Source organism: Lampetra fluviatilis, chromosome 2 (assembly GCF_964198595.1).
Source record: "Lampetra fluviatilis chromosome 2, kcLamFluv1.1, whole genome shotgun sequence".
NCBI classification, from domain to species: Eukaryota; Metazoa; Chordata; class Hyperoartia; order Petromyzontiformes; family Petromyzontidae; genus Lampetra; species Lampetra fluviatilis.
The window spans coordinates 5,209,476-5,227,941 of record NC_136276.1 but is presented as its reverse complement, the minus strand read 5'-3'; the positions used below and the strand labels follow the sequence as shown (position 1 = coordinate 5,227,941).

The 18,466-nt window shown below is 49.1% G+C and overlaps 1 protein-coding gene across 1 annotated transcript; it reads left to right on the top strand.

The window, feature by feature from the left end:
• The first annotated feature begins 326 nt into the window (after positions 1-326).
• On the top strand, positions 327-17,215 carry SPMIP4 (sperm microtubule inner protein 4). The gene is made up of 9 exons (XM_078876216.1): positions 327-475; positions 2,977-3,105; positions 4,654-4,725; positions 6,437-6,466; positions 9,671-9,843; positions 10,456-10,538; positions 12,757-12,925; positions 13,830-13,921; positions 15,124-17,215. The coding sequence occupies exons 1-9, from the start codon at positions 327-329 to the stop codon at positions 16,105-16,107; spliced, it is 1,881 nt and encodes a 626-aa protein (XP_078732342.1). The 3' UTR covers positions 16,108-17,215.
• Positions 17,216-18,466: the final 1,251 nt, after the last annotated feature.

Sequence of the window (18,466 nt, the reverse complement as noted above, 5' to 3'; positions counted from 1 at the left end):
TTCATAGCGCAGCGCGCTAACCGCTACACTACCGCTCCCCACACACATACACACATACCACACACACACGCAAACCCACCCTACCCCGCCTCTCCCAACCCCATCCTTCACGGCCCAGTGACGCCGCCCGGAGCGACGCGGAGAGTCACGGCCGCACCATCGCCCCGCGCGCGTTGCCGTGGTGAAGCCCCTCCGTGCGTGCACGCGCATTCTCCCTTATTCTTCCTCCTCCTACTTCTTCCTCTGGGCTCCCGTGCGGTTATGTCCGCTGGTCGCTGCTGCTGCTCGCTGCCCACAAGGTCAACACCTCTCACCGCCAGTCCACCATGGGTGACTGCTACGAGCTCGGGGCAGCAGCAGCAGCAGTCGTGGTCGTGGCGAGTCGGGCGCAAAGACCGCTGTCGAGGACTTTCCAGTCGAGCCAGGAGTTCACGCCGATGCAGTTGCCGCCCAGGATCACCGTGTCGCCTGGACGGTGCGTGCGAAAACTAAAAAATAAAACTAAAGCTTTGTTTGTTTGTTTGTGTTTTACCAGGTGAGACCCACTCAGCACCGTCGCTCTTATTCAGAAGCGAACTGACCACGTGATGATAGCTCAAACAAGTGGCTCATAACGTGCAAATGTATAGCAGTCGGGATCTCCACGAGAGAGACAGAGAGAGAGTCTGAGTTGGCAACAATAATATAAATGTATCGTTTTTAAAGTGACGTTCAATGTAACGTTTCCCATCGCGTTTCTGTTTCGCATTGCGCTGCCGTGTTCGGTTCGAAACTCGCGTTGTCAAAGCGACAACGTTGAAAACCGTTAACCGTTGGCCAGAATCGATTAACCCGTTCCTAACGTACAAACCGCACGGCGGCCCTAAGTCACCGCGTGGTGCGTTTGCCTTTGTTTCTCAGTCAAAGGGTAAAGGCACTGTCGCAACATTTTACGCGATGTCTACTTTGCTTGCGAAACGCCACTGCTGACAAAAGCGCGTCCAATAGAGGTGTGCTCCAATCTTGATTTGAAGCTTTCGTGACTGCAGGAATCCATAGGCTTCGGTTCTTTCGTAAAGTCACGTAGGTATAGAAAAATAATAGATCACGACGTTTCGATCGCAACACAAGCAAGAACTGTGCTTTGAGGTTGTTGTGCTGTGCTAGTTTTGATCTTGGCCTCTCATTGAAGAAGAAAAAAAACACTGTTCGTTGGTGCAGTTGCTAACTTCATACGGGTTGCTACGTTGGTCCCAGAGGTCGCAAACGGGTTTTGATTCCTTACCCGTACCCGTACCCGGCCGCACCAGGGTCGCAAACGGCTACCCGTACCCGGCCGGGCGACTCTGGAGCGGCATGCGGTGGCTCTGTAAGGACCGCTGCTGCGTGGCCGACCGTCTCGTATTCACGTGGCATTGTGGCACCTGAATTATTGAGTTTTTGTTTAAGCGATTCGAAAGGAATGCCTCTTAGTACTATTTTAGTTACCGAGCCCTGGGAGGGCACTGGGGACTTCCATGAACGACGTCACGCACCTGGGGAGGGGGGGGGCAGTCAGACATTTGTGACGATGTGTGACGAGGGGGGCGAGAAATGTTACGTCACATCAAAATGCGCAACTTTAAATACATAGACAACACGTTCTACTTAATTAAATAGACGTTTTTAATAAATATTTCTCCTACAACATCAGAGTGCAGCGCCACATTAAATACGCACTACAATGACAATAGTTTAAAGCGATTTGAAGCATGTTTTATATTGGGGGGGGGGGGGGGCAGAGCTTTGTGACGTCATATTTGAGGGGGGGTCTGATTTTTTGTGACGCCGTGTGACGAGGGTGGGGGGGGTAAAAAAATCGTCCAAAATCGCGTGACATCATTTATGGACGGCCCCACTCCAGAACCGTTGTAAATGTCGTCGTTGGCACGGGGCCCTGCTGGTGTCAAGGGATGAATCGGCCCCCTCCCCTGTCCAATTACATCCCCGGCCCCCCTCGCCTCTTCGTAGCCCGGCCCATGAGGCCCTCGGTTCCCATGGGTCCCGGTGCATCGCCTGCACGCTCTCGATACAATCAGTGGCCACGCGACTGGGTTGGTCACAATGGGCAGCAGCTGTTCGCTGGCTCAGTGCAGTTACAATTCTTCATCGGCAGCAGTCATGGTCAATTCACTGCTGGATGAGGGTATTCCCACGCCGTGCCGCTAGAATGGGGTATTTGACCATACCTCGCCACGCTGGCCATTGCGTGTTGGTGAAGGCTCGTGAGCATTCGACGTGAACGTGGAAGTTGCGTGCATTACGTTCATGGGGTTTGCTACACTGCCCCCTGCTGGACACAGCGGGGATATATAAAATAACGTTTAACAGGTACATCTCTACTAAAAAAACAAGCTTTTTTTCGTTTTGTCGTTAGAGTATGAACTTCTCGATGTTTCGGCCAAACTGGCCTTCTAGGAGAGGCTGGGTGTCGGTTATATGCTCTGTATACAGCGCACAAGACAAATCAAGTTGCGAATTCAATTCCTAGTTGGGCTGGGATCAGACGCGGCCCAACTATCATCCATCCCTCCGGGGCAATCCGAGGAAAAGTTAAACTCTCAATGTCCTCCCCCCCCCCCCCCATATACTGTGCAGTGCTGAGATATACCGGTCACGGTCACAAGAACGTGGAATTTCCACCCACCGCCAAAACACGCATCACCTTACCCAGACGGCCACAGAAAGGAAAAAAAATCACGAATCCCCAACGGTCTGTCCTGTGCAGCGTCCACGGGGGTTTTGTTTAGCTCCAGGGGCTCGTCATTTATTAAAGGAGCCACGGTCTATCGCATTCACGTGGCATCGCGGGCTCTCGAAATATTGAGGCTCTTCTTGTTATTTTGGTTGCTGCCCCCACCCCCCCCTGGTTTAGATGGTGAATGGAGGCAGGATATTTTTCTGCAGAAGGCTTCACCGCTCCCTGCCTCCTTCTGCCGTGTGTCCCCCCCCCTCCAGGTACGAAGCGGCCAGGGCCCGTGTCCCTCCAACCCCCAGCCCGGAGAGGCCTCCCTGGGGCCGCGAGTCTGGGACCACCGCGGCCAGGGGACATCTGCACTACGGCTTCGGAGGTGACCCCGTGCCAAGGTGCGGGGGTCGCTTGGGATGAGAGGGGCAACACAGCGGGGTGGGGGGAAAAATGAGCATTGCCCCCCCCCCCCCCTACATTATTTTAATGGACAGACGTTGAATGTCAAACCATGACACTTTTCACGTGAAATTGTATATAATGAGCTCGATGAGTCTCTATGTGAGCCCATATGTCTCAGTGTGGGTCTCTGTGTGAGTCCATGGGTCTCTGTGCGAGCCTATTTGTCTTCGTGCAAAGAATCAATACACCGCAATGTGTCATTTTAGATACATTTTGTGTTTACGTGTCACTACGCTATTGCTAAGCGAGTCAACCGACGCCCTGGATGCCCTTGCAAATCGGGATTATTCGTCTCAAGGGGGTTCCCATGTGAAATATTTTCATAAATAACAATGTATAAAAATGTTAATTAAACTGGAGTGACTTGTGCTTTAGCGAAAATCAATTTGCCACCTCCAACATAGATAGGGGTTCAGATGCGCCAGTGGTTGGAATTTAGCAGAACGCAGCTTGTTTATCTTGAATAACCGAAACAGTTGAGAAGACGTTCAAACGATGGACTTCACAGAACCACCGCTAGGGGAAGCAGAGAGGTTTGTTGCTTTCTATGAAGTTGGTTGACTTCAAGCAACATAAATGCTAAAATATATCTAATTTTCGGGAGTCAACGGCTGGGCAACTAGTTTCATTTGACTGTGTTTCTGGTTTAATTGGCACTACATTCATGTGATTGGGCAGGTGCTTGCACGTGGATATACGTTATAAATGTCACTGCATTTTGATCAGCGATGATTGATCCACTGCTGGATGAAGGCCTCCCCCAAGCTGTCGCCATCTCTCGAGGTCTTGCGATGAAACAGTCGAAACAGCACCGCGGATTTAATTTCATCTCCACGGTAGACACAACCTGGGATGTGTTCCCTCCCACGATGAGCGTTGACCACCAGCCGTCATCCCTTCCAGAAACGAGTGCTGCCCAACTCGATTACTGCTATGAGCGGTCCATATGTAGTCTTATTCTTAGGTTTTTTCGGTAAAGTCACGTAGGTAAAAAAATAAAATTAATAAAAGTAAAATTAAAATATAATAAAAATCACGACGTTTCGGAGGCAACACAAGCTTCCGTCTTCAGGTGGAACCGTCACAGCACGATAGCTGTATCAAGTGAGAGAAATTCCAAGGAAACAGTCCTTGTATATATACTGGTTGAGGGTTGGAGGAGCCAAGGTAGGCCTTGAATATTATTTTTGTGAGGTTCGGTGCGGCTGAAGCACGCTGCTAGGAAAGAGCCTTTGTTGTGTAAACTAGGTGCAGATGATGTAAAGGTGCGTGTAAATGGGACTGAGCCTTTTGCTATGTAGAAGTGAAAAAACCTAAGAATATGAATCCTTGCAGTCACGAAAGCTTCAAATCTAGAACATATGTAGTCTCTAGCTTGGGAAATGTACGTTGTCTAAGCCACGCGTACCTGCGATTGTCCCTCCATGTAATGTAACATGCGCTGGGTTGGTGTGTACATTTTGTAACTCTCTTGCGAAGGGCAGTGGGATCCGCATAAAACAGTGCTACGATTTGACTCAGCTCAAGAGGAGCAACCTCCGCTCCAACGACCAACTGTGAGTGCCCGCTTACACGTGTTCCACACGCCTGCGGTCATACGCGACACGACATGTAGCCCACATGCATTGGACACACCCAGAGGGGACAGGCAAGGCGCGCACAGCCCTTGCACTGGCTTTGCTGCATGCTCTATAGACAAGCTGGTTGAATATGCAATCTATTATCACCATCATCATCGTCAGCCATTGTCTGTCAACTGCTGGAGGAAGGATATGCAACTATGAGAATAGGTTTTCCCCTTTTTTTCTGGCAACAAAACAGGTGTTAAGATGTTAAAACACCAACCTGAAAGCTTTTGCAAGGAATCATGTCTGCATTAACCACAATACTTGTGGTCAGAATGCAAACAAAAAACATCCTCTGATAATATATGCATTGTCTTTGAAACTGATTGGTCCACACCAGAGACAGCTTCTTTGGAGCCTAGTCTGTGCTGTACGCCTTTTGGCGTCCTCTGGTCTAACACCTTTTGAGACATATTTTGGTACTGGCAAAGGAGGTCCCATGATGAGATATGCAACTAATTGATAGCATTTGCCGGGCAGTGGTGGCTCTCCGCATGCCTGTAATCCAGCGCTGTGGTGGGTAGATCGCACAGATGTTGTGAAACTCCTTTCCCGTGGGAAATGAGATGTCATACCCTGCTTTCAACAGGTTTGTGTAAGCGACCAAAGACATTTTGATGTACGTTCGTGCAATATTCTCTGTTTCTCGTGTGACTCAGTTGTGTTTTGGGCTGTTTTCTGCTTGCTTAATTGTCCGTACTTTATTTTATTTGTTTTTCTCTTCTCGTTTTGTTGACTCTTGCGAATGAGACTGGCCTGGTCTCTTGAGTTCAACAAATGTTTAAGATTGACTTGATACGTTAGAATTTTTTGACTCAATGTTCAGGACAGAATTAAACGTTTTAGCATAATAAAAAAATGTACAATTACTTTCAATAAACCCGGTGTATATGCGTACAATCTTGCAAAGCATTTCAAATACGCACGGTAATGCAGTACACACGAAGACCTGGTGATCATGATGAAACATAAGTGGTCCTAAAAACCACACAAATATTCACAAATTAGACGAGATACGCTTCAAATGCCTTTATTTTTCATTTTATATCTGTCTAGATTGTGTTTATCATATTCTGCTTTTGTACTTTGAGTTATGCTTAGTGGTGCAGTTCTTGTTTTCAAACCCAGGTGTCAGATTACAAAGAGACCTTCAGTCGCAATTAGGTTATTACCGGGTTATAAAGTGAACGGGCTTATTGTGAAAATTCGGTCACACTGTTTCATTGCTTTTATGGCTTTATTTTGGTGATTTTCGAAAAGTTTTTTGGTTTGGCCATGTTTGTTTGTTGTAGTACAGAGTTAGACTGATGGCCTTAATCTAAGTTGTCTTGTGGTTGTTTGACTTGCATCCCACTGGGATATTTGCACAGGGTTGGTGTACGGTGATTTTTTCTGCAATATTTTGCTGTCTTTTCTTGGATTTTCTGTTTGCACATAGTCACTTTAAGATGTTTTCTTGTTCATGTTTTAGTTTTTTGTTTGTTGCGGTTGCACCCGATTAAAGAACCGAATGGCTCACAGGGTTATACCTAATAAATGAACTTTGAACTTTGATGTCTACCTCAATTTCCCGTTTGTCACGAATATCCTTGCGGCCTTAACAGCAGCAGCAGTTTGAAATGTGATGTCTCTGTCCTTTCAGGCTGCCCAAGCCACAGGAATCACTCCTCCAGTGAGTATCGAAGCTTATTTCTCGTTCACAAATCACGCATTTATTAAAACATGTTTTATATTCTTTGGGTCTTTTGGTAAAGTCACGTAGAGAGGTTCAAAGAAAATATTTTTTGTTATTTTTTTTAACCTATCTACAGTGAGGGAAAAAAGTATTTGATCCCCTGCTGAATTTGTACGTTTGCCCACTGACAAAGAAATGATCAGTCTATGATTTTAATGGTAGGTTTATTTGAACAGTGAGAGACAGAATAACAACAAAAATATCCAGAAAAACGCATGTCAAAAATGTTATAAATTGATTTGCATTTTAATGAGGAAAATAAGTATGTGACCCCTCTGCAAAACATGACTTAGTACTTGGTGGCAAAACCCTTGTTGGCAATCACAGAGGTCAGACGTTTGTGAATTCCTGAAGTCACGAAAGCTTTAAGTCAAGATTTAACATATTTTTTGTTTTTACATTTTCGACCAGTTACCCTCATTCTGTAACACGTGACGCATGCAACGATACTTGTTGTTTTTGTATCGTGACCTATGTGACCGTGCATGGATAACTAACATCCGTGCCATGTCGTGACATCTGCACCATCGCAACTACGCTCGTGGAATAATAGCCTAGCGGCTCATTGGGCCCTTCCTGCTGAAATTAATAAAGTCTATCGTCTATCTACATATACACTACAGCGCTTACAACTTGCATGAGAGTCATTCCTGTAGGATTTACTCAACTAGCGCGGGCGTTGTAGAGTAGATTTTTACGATGCAAATTTTTGTTATACCAACTGAGATGCCTTCACACGATGTGAAAAAGTCAAATGTGTACCTGTAAGTACACGTACACTGAAAACGACATGGGGAACTGCCGAGTTACAATTGTGGCGCTCGGGGATTTGTTAGTATTCTTTGCAGTTGGTGAAGCTCATGCGTTCGTAAAAAAACACATTTTCATTCCTAAAAGAACCAAAGACGAACAACCAGTGTGATGGTTTCGTGAATTTCACAGACACTCCGGCATGTGTCAATATGCGCTCATTCTTGTACAAGTGCAAACTTGTACACGTTGAGAGTGTCCATAGAGACGAGTGCATTGTTACTGCTTTAGGGAACTTATTGAATTTTATATGAACAGGGCTTTTTTGTTTCTCTAACTGAAAGGAAAGAAACACATCGATGTTTTCATCGCGGATTATTGAGGCTTACGAAAAACCCGAGGTAAAGCGGTGGCACAGTAGTTAGTGCACTGCGCTACGAACCCGACGAATCTGCGTTCGATTTCCCGGCCACGGCTATCAATGGCGAGTGAAATCTGAGCCAGTCTTACCCTCTTCCTCCCCCCCCCCACTTCACCAATCCCCACTGACCAGCGTGGAGAAGTATAACCAAACAATCCCCACGTCTGACGCAGGGCCGGATTGAGATTATGTAGGCCCCTGGGGCCCCAGTAATATTTTCAAAAGGAAAACAAATTAAAGAAAAATAAAATTATTTTTTACAAGGCTAACGGAAAATAGAATTCAGCATTCACAAATGAAATAACTTTTCACTTCATCTCTGGAGGCCCTCCAGCCCCTGGGCTGCAAACCCCTAAAGCCCCGTGCCTGAATCCGGCCCTGGTCTGACGCAGCGTGGGGAGGCATTCACTCAGCAGGAGACTGACAGAGCGCTGTAAATTCCAATTTGTTTTTACACAAATGTGGAATCCTAAATATACAGGAGATGATGACGAGTGGGCTTGGGTTGACGCTGTTGATACAGAACCAATCGCCTGAGGGTGGCTCATGGCAGGAGATGACATTGGTCTCATTTAAGTGTCAATGTGAACTGTAAAGTGTCCTCAGAGACCGTAAGAATTTTAAAGGTGCCAGCTAAATGGTGGCCTCATCTTCATAAACAACACAGGCCCACCCTTCCTGTCCCGTGTACTGTCATTTGACACTCGCTGAATACCTCAGCGCCTCTCAGCGCCTCTGGCCACATCGTCTGGAATGCGTGAGATCTCGGAAGATAAGCAGGGTGGAGCCTGGATATTATTGGATGGATGACGAACATGTGCGTGTCAGTTCGCCATAGGCAGTTGTGGGACCGTGCTATATTATGGGCAGCAGAGGGTAGTGCGGCAACATTTACCGTTGTACCGTACTTCTATGTTGCCATCTACATGCCCTCCCGCTTCACCAACCCACACTCACCACCGTGTTGGGGTGTGGTCACGTAACCCCCATGACTGACAGAGTGTGCGGAGGCCATCATCTCCCCGTCGATAGGCAAATGGCAGTCAACTATTATATTGATGTATTTATAATAGAGACAGGCAGGTGAGTTGGGTTTCACAGGACTTGTGACGGTGGTATCACCATGTCTCAGTGTCTCTGTGCCTCACCATGTCACCCTGTGGCTCACCACGTCTCTATGACTCACCGGGTATCCGTGTCTCACCATGTCTCCGTATGTCCCACCACGTGTCCGTGTGTCTCACCATGTCTCACCGTGTGTCTCACCACGCATCAGTGTCTCTTACCGTGTCTCCGTATGTCTCACCACGTGTCTGTATGTCTCACCACGTGTCGGTGTGTCTCACCACGTCTCCCCGTGTCTCTCACCACATCCCCGTGTCTCTCACCGTGTCTCTGTGTCTCTCACCACATCTCCGTGTCTCTCACCGTGTCTCCGTGTCTCTCACCACGTCTCCCCGTGTGTCTCCCCACGTCTCCCCGTGTCTCTCACCGTGTCTCCATGTCTCTCACCACGTGTCTGTGTGTCTCCCCATGTCTCCCCGTGTCTCTCACCACGTCTCCGTGTCTCTCACCGTGTCTCCGTGTCTCTCACCACGTGTCCGTGTGTGTCTCACCGTGTCTCCGTGTCTCTCACCACGTGTCTCCGTGTCTCTCACCGTGTCTCCGTGTCTCTCACCACGTGTCCGTGTCTCTCCCCACGTCTCCGTGTCTCTCACCGTATCTCCGTGTCTCTCACCACGTGTCTGTGTGTCTCCCCACGTCCACCCGTGTCTCTCACCACGTGTCCGTGTGTCTCCCCACGTCTCCCCGTGTCTCTCACCACTTCTCCCCGTGTCTCTCACCACATCTCCGAGTCTCTCGCCGTGTCCTTGTGTCTCTCACCATGTCTCCGTGTCTTTCACCACGTCTCCCCGTGTCTCTCACCACATCTCCGTGTCTCTCGCCGTGCCCCCGCGTCTCACGTGAAGGCAGCACCAGGCGCGCTGCCCCTTCCCGCGGGAGCACCCCTTCGCCTCGCACGTCTCGCGCCTGGCCCTGCTGCCCTCGTCGGACGCTCCCGAGCGCCAGGAGGGCAGCCACGCAGGCGCCGGGCAGCGCGCGGCTCTGCCACGGCCCGTCACGGTCATCGCCAAGACCAAAGGTGACCACCGCAGTGACGATTGGGCCTCGGGATTGTGAAATCGCAAGCCTCGTGCATGACTATGTGGTTGTCAAAATAGACTCCCCCGCTAAGTCGGTTCAACTCGTGCGGTTAATTCTTTTGTAGAGCCACTCGCGCGTATGATTCGACTTTTCAAGGTCAAAGGAGAAAACACTTTCTGAAGTACTCTATTTTTGTTTTAACAAGTAAGACGCACTGAGATATTTAGCTCTTTTTTCAGAAGCGACCTGGCCGCAGATGATAGCTCAACGAAGTGGCTTATCGTGTGGAAATTTATAGCAGCCAAATACTCTAAGCGCATGTTTCTAAATGTGGAGGGAAAAACCGGAGGCCCCGGACAAAAAAGCACACGACCACGGTGAGAACATGCAAACTTCAAACATACTGCCGTCAGGATTGGGATTGAACCCACGACGTCCTGCATATTAGGCAAGGTAGTTAACATCTCGCCACCGTGGCACAAGGGAGTCAAGTCCCCCCCACGTGTCGGCCGACTTGCCACAATGGTCAGCGTTGCCCTGACTGGTTCCCTGCGCAATCCGGTGACGCTTAGCGCGATGGCTAACCTGGCATATCGGCCTGTGTCTGCAGGGGGTCCCTACCGATACGAGGTCGTGATGGCGGAGCCCGTGGAGCGGTGCAGCCAGTGGCCAGGAGACCACGGTTTCTACCAGGTAAGGGCATCCAGGAGACGACCAGGAGATTACATAGAGCCGGGCCCTGAGGGCCACGAGGGCCGGAGGTCAGAAACTCCTCGCAGAGTTGTACGTATGTTGGACTTCTTTCGCACCGTACGTAGCCAACCGTGCTAGTCGGAGGTGCGAGTTGTCATCATTGCATATGGCATTCCCGCTTGTCAATCCACCGCCGGATGAGGCCCTCCCCTTGCCGTGCAGAGTTATTTGACCATACTTCACCATCCTGGTCAGTTCAGGTAGGTGAAGGTGTGGGTTTAGGGGGGTGTGCAGTGGAGATTTCTGCACTGACCTCTGCCGCACATACCGCCTACGACTGTACACGTGCTTGTGCCTGATCAACCATGCAGGCACGATCCAGGCTTGATAATAATAATGACATTTATGATTCGGCAAATTTTGCAAACAAGTCAACAACTCAGTTGCACGGAGCCAAGCTCAGGGCTGCTCGAAAGCCTGACCGAACAGATGCTTCTTGAAAGTCAGAGTGCATTTGATGTTGCGGATGTGCAAAGGGACAAAGTTCCACACCGAGGGGGCGACAGAAGAGAGCCGATGCGAGGCTGTAGCAGTTCGAGACCTTGGTGTCCGAAGCAGATTTTAAGTGACGCTGCGTAGGGTTCTGAGCCTGCTTAGCTTCTCATTTATATGCAGGCTCAGCCATGGAACCCAGTTTACCAATAATAATACGTGGCATTGGTTTGCGTACTTCATTGACATGGTGTTTAGTCATGGATTTAAGCTTCATATTTGGCAAAATTGAAATTGATTACGGTTTGTTGCAGTGGTCGTTTCGATTACTATTTCACGTCTGAATGTGATTTTTTTTTATTGTATTTGACCAAAAGAACATTATAATTTACGGTAACTGCCTCTTCCTCTCAATAACTATCACGTATATATGTTTATTGTAAATGAGCCATGTGATTGGAAAGGTCATTTCTTTTGTCTTGAATTGATGCGAAGCCTGGCGAGATACACGGATATATATGATCACTTTATTTAAAATATAAAACACAGTCGTAAAAATATAATAATCATAATAATACATTTCTGAGCCCGCCATTGCCATTTTGATGTTTATACGTGCAGAACATGTCAAACAAATACCTTGAAATGTATGTATGTTGAACTTCCTTTGCACCATATGTAGCCAATCTTGCTAATCAGAGGTATGCCTACAAGGTAGGATTTTTTTGCAGTTGTGTTATATGGCTTCGGAGTTCTGTTTAGGGTTGTACCACAACATAGTTCAGCCTTTACACAATGCCGGTAGTTTCTTCAGGAGCTGAAGCAAGTGGAGCGGAACGTCTGGCGATCAAACTAAACACTTTTCTATTTTACCAGGTAAGGCCCACTGCGCTATATAACTCTTTTTCAGATGCGACCTGGTCACAAATGATAGCTCAACACAGTGGCTTATCACGTGGAAATTTATAGCAGCCAAATACTCTATAAACGCATGTTGCTTCTAAATGTGGAGGCAAAAACCAGTAGCACCCAGAAAAAATCCACATGACCACCGGGAGAACGTGCAAGCTCCAAATATACAAGCGTCAGGGTCGGGATCGAACCCACGACTTCCTGTGTACCCGGCGAGGTAGTTAACATCTCGCCACCGTGTTGAGATGTGAATGCGCGGTCCAATCCTAAAAGGCATCACAGAGCATCGCGTGTGCCTGGCGAGGGTGCAAGCGCAGCCCGTGGCGCCCGTGCCGTTGCATCGCGTGTCCCAGAGCGCGATGTGAGTGGTTGGTGTGTCGCGCTGCTGGGTGAGTGTGTGTGTGTGTCCGCCGTGGGGAGCGATAGTGTAGCGGTTAGCACGCTGCGCTATGAACCCGGCGACACGGATTCGATTCCCGCTCACTGCCAACATCAGTGACGATTATCTGAACCGGTCCCGGGCCTCCCCTAAGTCGCCTCAGCCTCAAATGAGTACCTGGTGCGGTGTGTAAACATTTCCACTAGGGAGACAAAGGCGGTCAGGCGTGGTGCTGGCCACCCACCCCCTCGTGTACCGTTCCGGCCTTCATAGGTGCTCGCTAACAGTACTTGCCCCTATAGTCTGTTAAGGCTATACGGGGGATCTTTGTGTGTCCGCAGCCTGATTATCTGAACCGGTTACGGGCCCCCGATTCAAGAGCCGAATGGCTCACAGGGCTATACCTAATAAATGAACTTGAACTTGCACGTGTAGATGCCCACAGGCCCGGGCTTCCCCAAGGAGGTGTTCTACCCGACGCCGCCAAAGACCGTCGCACCCAACCCACGGCCACGGGAGACGGCTCCTAGCCCCCGCACGGCCACCGAGGCACGGAACGTGGAGCGCTGCCGCTGGCGCTCCAACTACACACTCAACTTCACCGGTGCGGACGGTGCTATCGCACCGCAATCGCACTGCAATCGCACCGCAATGGAACCGCAATCGCACCGCAATCGTACCGCAATCGCACCGCAATGGAACCGCAATCGCACCGCAATCGCACCGCAATCGCACCGCAATGGAACCGCGTTCGCACCGCAATCGCACCGCAATCGTACCGCAATCGTACCGGTGCGCACACCGCAATCGCACCGGCTGAGGGGAGACAACACCGACGCGTCAAGAAACGAGTAAAGTAATGGGCACACGTGGGGCTTGTGACACGCTTTCCTGCGAGCGCGTGTCCTCGGAAGCACTTCATTCGTGTGGAGGGGGGAGCTGAGTCGATGGGTGGATGTGACGGCAAAAGGCGATTTCAGGTTTGGGGCAGCACGTTGATTCATTTACCTGCCTTTCTATAGGGTTAGTCCTTAAGGGCAACGCTACTTCATGCTGAAGTTTCGTTCATTTTGGGTCATCGTTAACAGGGTTTTAGTGCCCCCCCCGCCGCCGTTACAGCACGGACAACAGAGCTAATGCTTAAACACTCTCAACCTGAGTTGCAAAGCATCGAGTCATTGTGGAGACAATTAACACACACAAATTAATACACACCTGCAACATTTCCTTAAAGGCATGGATTTTCGGATGTAAAACGTTGATGCACATTGCCAATTTACTTTGCAAGCAGCCGTTGTCTGGGAGAGGAGATGCAGGTTGCCTCTTGCTTGAGAATAATTTTTGGCCTCACCGTGAACGACATTGTTAGCAACTGGTGGCAATTGTTTATAAACAAACAAAAACTGTCAAATCCGAAACTACTTCCTTATTTGTTACCCCATTGTATAAATCACCATATGTCAGCTGTACCATATTCAGTACGGTACATGCATTGTTATTGTTCATAGGTCACGGACCAATGAATCCCATTCTCTTGGATGACCACCACCTGAAGCTGCTGTGGAGCTTGAGAAGTGGAAAAGCACCAAGCAGCAAACTGGTACTGTGATTGCAGCCAGCGACCCCCCCACCAGCGTACGCGATGGTCATTGGCACGCCGCGATGGGCTTGAGCGTGGCTTGAATAGAATAGAAGATCCAAATTATTGCTTGAGCCCTTCAAATTTTTCATTAAGATTGGCGGCATGCTTCAAATGTAAAAGGTGGTAGCGTATGTACGTATGTCGAAATTATTTCGCACTGTACGTAGACAAACCGTGATAAAAGGAGGTGCGGGGGAAGGACAGCAAACTAAACACGAAAAGCAGTTCTAAAGAAATGAGTTTTTGATATAGATGTAAAAGTGCATAGCTCCCAGTGGCTTCCGAATATCGGAAGGAAGAGCGTTCCAGACGGCCCCAGAAGTGCATCTGAAAGTGTGCGGATGCAGTGGCCGTCTTTGTTCGATGGTTTAGAGGCACAGCCCTGCAATTGCTCGCTCAGGCCACTGCTGGTGGAAGGGCCAACGACTAAAGGGGGCTCTAGTGAGCCCCTCCCGAGGGTGACATCAATGGACATGAAAGCTTAACCGAGTATGCCCTACGCTGTTTTTGTGCCATATCTAGAGTTATCTGACAATCTATGCACAATATATTTTTCGAAAAGCCACGTCAGCAACGCCACCGTCACCATTAACACTGCCCTGCAACAATCATCATTACTGTACTTGGCCAACGCTTTGTGTCGTGTCCTTTAACGAGGATGGCGATGAGCTATTATGTGTGGTCAGGTCTCTTCTGAAAAATTAAGTTAATAGCTCAGTGCGCTTTACCTGGTAAGATAACAAATAGTAAAAAAAAAATCTGTATTTTTTAAAGTGATTTGTTTACCTTTCTTATACTTTGCACTCCTATCGTGTTTTATATTGTTTGTTGTAACATTTTGGACACCTGTGAAAAAGAGCTTCATAGCTCATCGGATTCCTCCAGTATAAATAAATATTCTGATTCTGTATTGATCTGTGCTTTTAAGCAACGCAGTTGTGTTGCTTCTTAGCAACACAGTTGTTACAAAGCACAGATCAATATATATGTAGTTGGGATTCTACGTAATTTTTTTTCGTTTAAAAATATATTTCATTGGGCTTGTACTGCATAGTACATCCCTTTGTCAATCCACTGCTGGATGAAGGCAAAATAGACGTTAGGAGCACAGTAAAATTCAATGGATGTTTTGCTCCACCGCCCTCTGCCGATGGCGTAAGCCCCAGCAGCAGCCGACGTGTGGCACGCAATCACGTACGCACGTTGAACCTATTTTGCACCATACGCAGCCAACCACGCTAATAATCAATGACCACCACGTCGCCCTCGCTTCGCAGGTAGAGAGGTCGCTTCCCAAATTCTCTCTCGCTCGGCCCGAGCACGGGCGCACGCCTCGCTTCGTCGCGAGCGGCTGGCTCCGAGATCGCTTCGTGGCGGAGTGCGCGTCTCTCGAGGCCGGCGGAGGGAGTGCCACGGCGGAGGAGGAATCGGTCGACGACTCCCGGCGCCTCGCCGCCCACCTCCACTTTGCGGATCCGCCGGCGGCGGAGTATGCCGGGAAGAGCGGTGCCAACGCTGCCGCCGGTGATGGCACGGCGTACGACCCCGGGGAGGACGAGGAGGTGGCGGCGGCAGCGGCGGCGGCTCACGGTTTCGGTGGTGATGTCAGATACAGCTCGGGTGCCGAATGCGGCAAAGTGCCCCCATATTGCCGGCACCTGGCCGACGCCAACACATCCCCCGCGATCCAACCGCTGACCGGGCAGGGAGTAGAAAGGGCCATGCCTCTGTCGACCACAGCAGCCAACGCGGCGGAGCCCGCAGTCGCCGCTTATCAAGACGGCCGGGTTGGTTTCCGTTCGCCGCACGTCACCGGTGGCGAGGCGCCGAACGCGCACGATAATCTTGGTCTCGCCTCCCAAATCCACAAAAACGACGAGAACGCTCCATGGAGCCGGGTAGGGTGCGAGTGGGGCTCCCCACGGCCGCACTCGGCCCTTGCCGGCGCCAGGCCGGTGCCGGGGCACCACCGGGCGAGGCCGCAGAGCGCCCTGTACCGGCTGCAGGACTCCTTCTCCAGGTCGGACGCCCTGGGGCGGCTGCACGCCTCGTCGGGGAGCGACCCGGTGGACCTGCGCGACCACGTGCGCTCGGGGCGACAGCACCACTTCCACGGCTTCCACTCGTACTACTACCACAACTGACGGACCGCCGACCACCGCAGACAACGGTGCCGCGGATGGGGAAAACCTTTTGCTACATGGCGAACGAATGCAAATATGTGATACTGGTTTCAATGCTCTTTACATTGCCCGCACCTCCGATTAGCACGGTTGGCTATGTATGTCGCGAAATGAGTTCAACATTCATACGTTCAGGTTCAGAGGTCACCGGTCAACTTATCCCAGCACGTCCACTCTCTTGATGTTCCCGATGCTGAGCTTGGCCCACTGCTTGATGTCACACCGCCTCCCCCCTCCAACTCCATCACGTCTGTGCTTTCTGTTACATCCAATTACCATCCATAATAAAAGACCTGAAAATCGCCTTTGGTGGTACTGACGAAGGACGTGCAGTGGTCGGGGTCTGTGGGCTAACAACTCCCCCCCCCCCCCCCTGTGAGCATGAGCGGAAGTGCTGTTGGTGCAGTGAGCTCCAGTGGTATACCCATTGGGAGGGAGCCCTGACCCATTGCCGAGTGATTGTCATCTCTACAGATGTGACACTGGCATAGACGTTAGGGGTTGCAGGGTCGCCTGGCGATGTTTGTTGCTTAGACCAGACACATTCGGTGGTGGGTTGTGGGGCTCGGCTTGCTAATACATTGTCAGAGTTCCTGATTTCAAGTCTGGGCAGTCACCGGTGATTTAAGCGTGTCTTTCGGTGTAGCACTTTTCAACTTGGTCAGAATGACTGCACAGAAATCCACTCTTACATTTCATTTTCAGTCAATTCATGTTTCCTGCTCTTTTCAGTTTCAGTTTTAAAGGGAGATGATCCGGTGCACCTCGCTTAGACAAAAAGTAGCTTGAGATGGTACCACAGAAGTAACACTTCTAAAAACCAATGAATACTGTCAATTCAGAGGGCACTGCCGAATTTCATCCTCAGTTCATTGCGCCACGGAGTGTACAGCACAACAATATCTTCGTCTGCAGCCTGGGCTGTAGGAGAATTGGGCCAATGGCATGCTCAATTGTACCTCATTGTACGACCCAAAAAATAAGGGAACACATCTACCAAGAGGTACAATGTGAGAAGTGTGAAAACCACGAGGTATTCCTCCCACATGCATGTTGTAGCGTTCCTTGAATGCACTACTGTCCCTTTAATGCGATGGCAATGCACTAACAAGAGGGGATAAGATTAAAATTGCATTTGCACTTTTCATTTGGTGCTGTGATTGTGACACTTTGTAATTTGCAGGAAGGAATCTGCATTTTGTATAATTAGCGCTGAGTTGTTTTATGCTAAGCAAAAAAAGAACATGTTTGACTGTACTATCGCCTTGCTCAGAGTTGCCGTCTTTGTTTGAAAGCCAAACAGATATTAAATGCTTGAACTGTGTTGTTATTGCATCGAGTGAATTCAATGAATGTTGTGTAAATTCATCGAGCACACCGATCGACTCAGAGGTAAATCAGTGACTGGCGGTGACCAGAAACGTGATCTCAATGGCTCACACTCCCTGCACAATATCGTCCAGAGTACTCGATATCCAAATCAGCTCAAGCCTCCCATAAATCACGTGACTTCCACGTGGACACATCGCCAGCCCCCTCCGAAAACAGACGCTACTTCGTGAAGCGTAGAAGCCCTCAATGTCACAACTTCCTCTCTAGCCTCGTCTTTCCTGATCTTTTACTTCCGTTTTTCTGTTACTTTTCCCATAATTTGCCTCTTAACTCCCACTCTAACCACTTCGCTTTCCCGTTTCCTTTTCTTTTCTGTTCCGTTCCGTATATCCCTTAGGTCTTCTTCCTCTCCCCGTGATGTGTCACGGGTCAATAGTTGCTCGTTGATTCTATTTCATGATTTGGATGTGAAAAGGTTCACAAGGATCCAGATTGACAGAGGCTTGGCTTGGAAAATATAGTATTTTATTATTATTTATGGTTATAAATGGATACATTATTTATAGCCAGGTGAGTACCCATAGAGGTGTAGGGAGATGAACACCTACACACGGATCCCATCACATTTCACAGATCCTAAAAAAAGGACAGATGAATCAGAGAATAACATGGACCGTTCAGATTTGGGCAGGACACATTACTTGAAGAGATGTTATGGCCAGTGGTCAAGACTAGCAGAATCAGATGTCGTTTTAATCCTGGAGAAATCCGATGAGCTATGAAGCTGTTTGGAGAGAGAACAGAGATGGAGCAACGACGTTTTCTGTTGCAGCATCTATCTGGATCGCTATAAACGCTAGATCTTTGAGAGATGGTGATCACCACTTGGGGAGATCGTCATCCAGCCAAACTGATAGGTAATGGCTTCGAATGATGCTTAATACGATTTTTTTTAATTACGTAGACGTGGAAAACGAATATGCGTGTA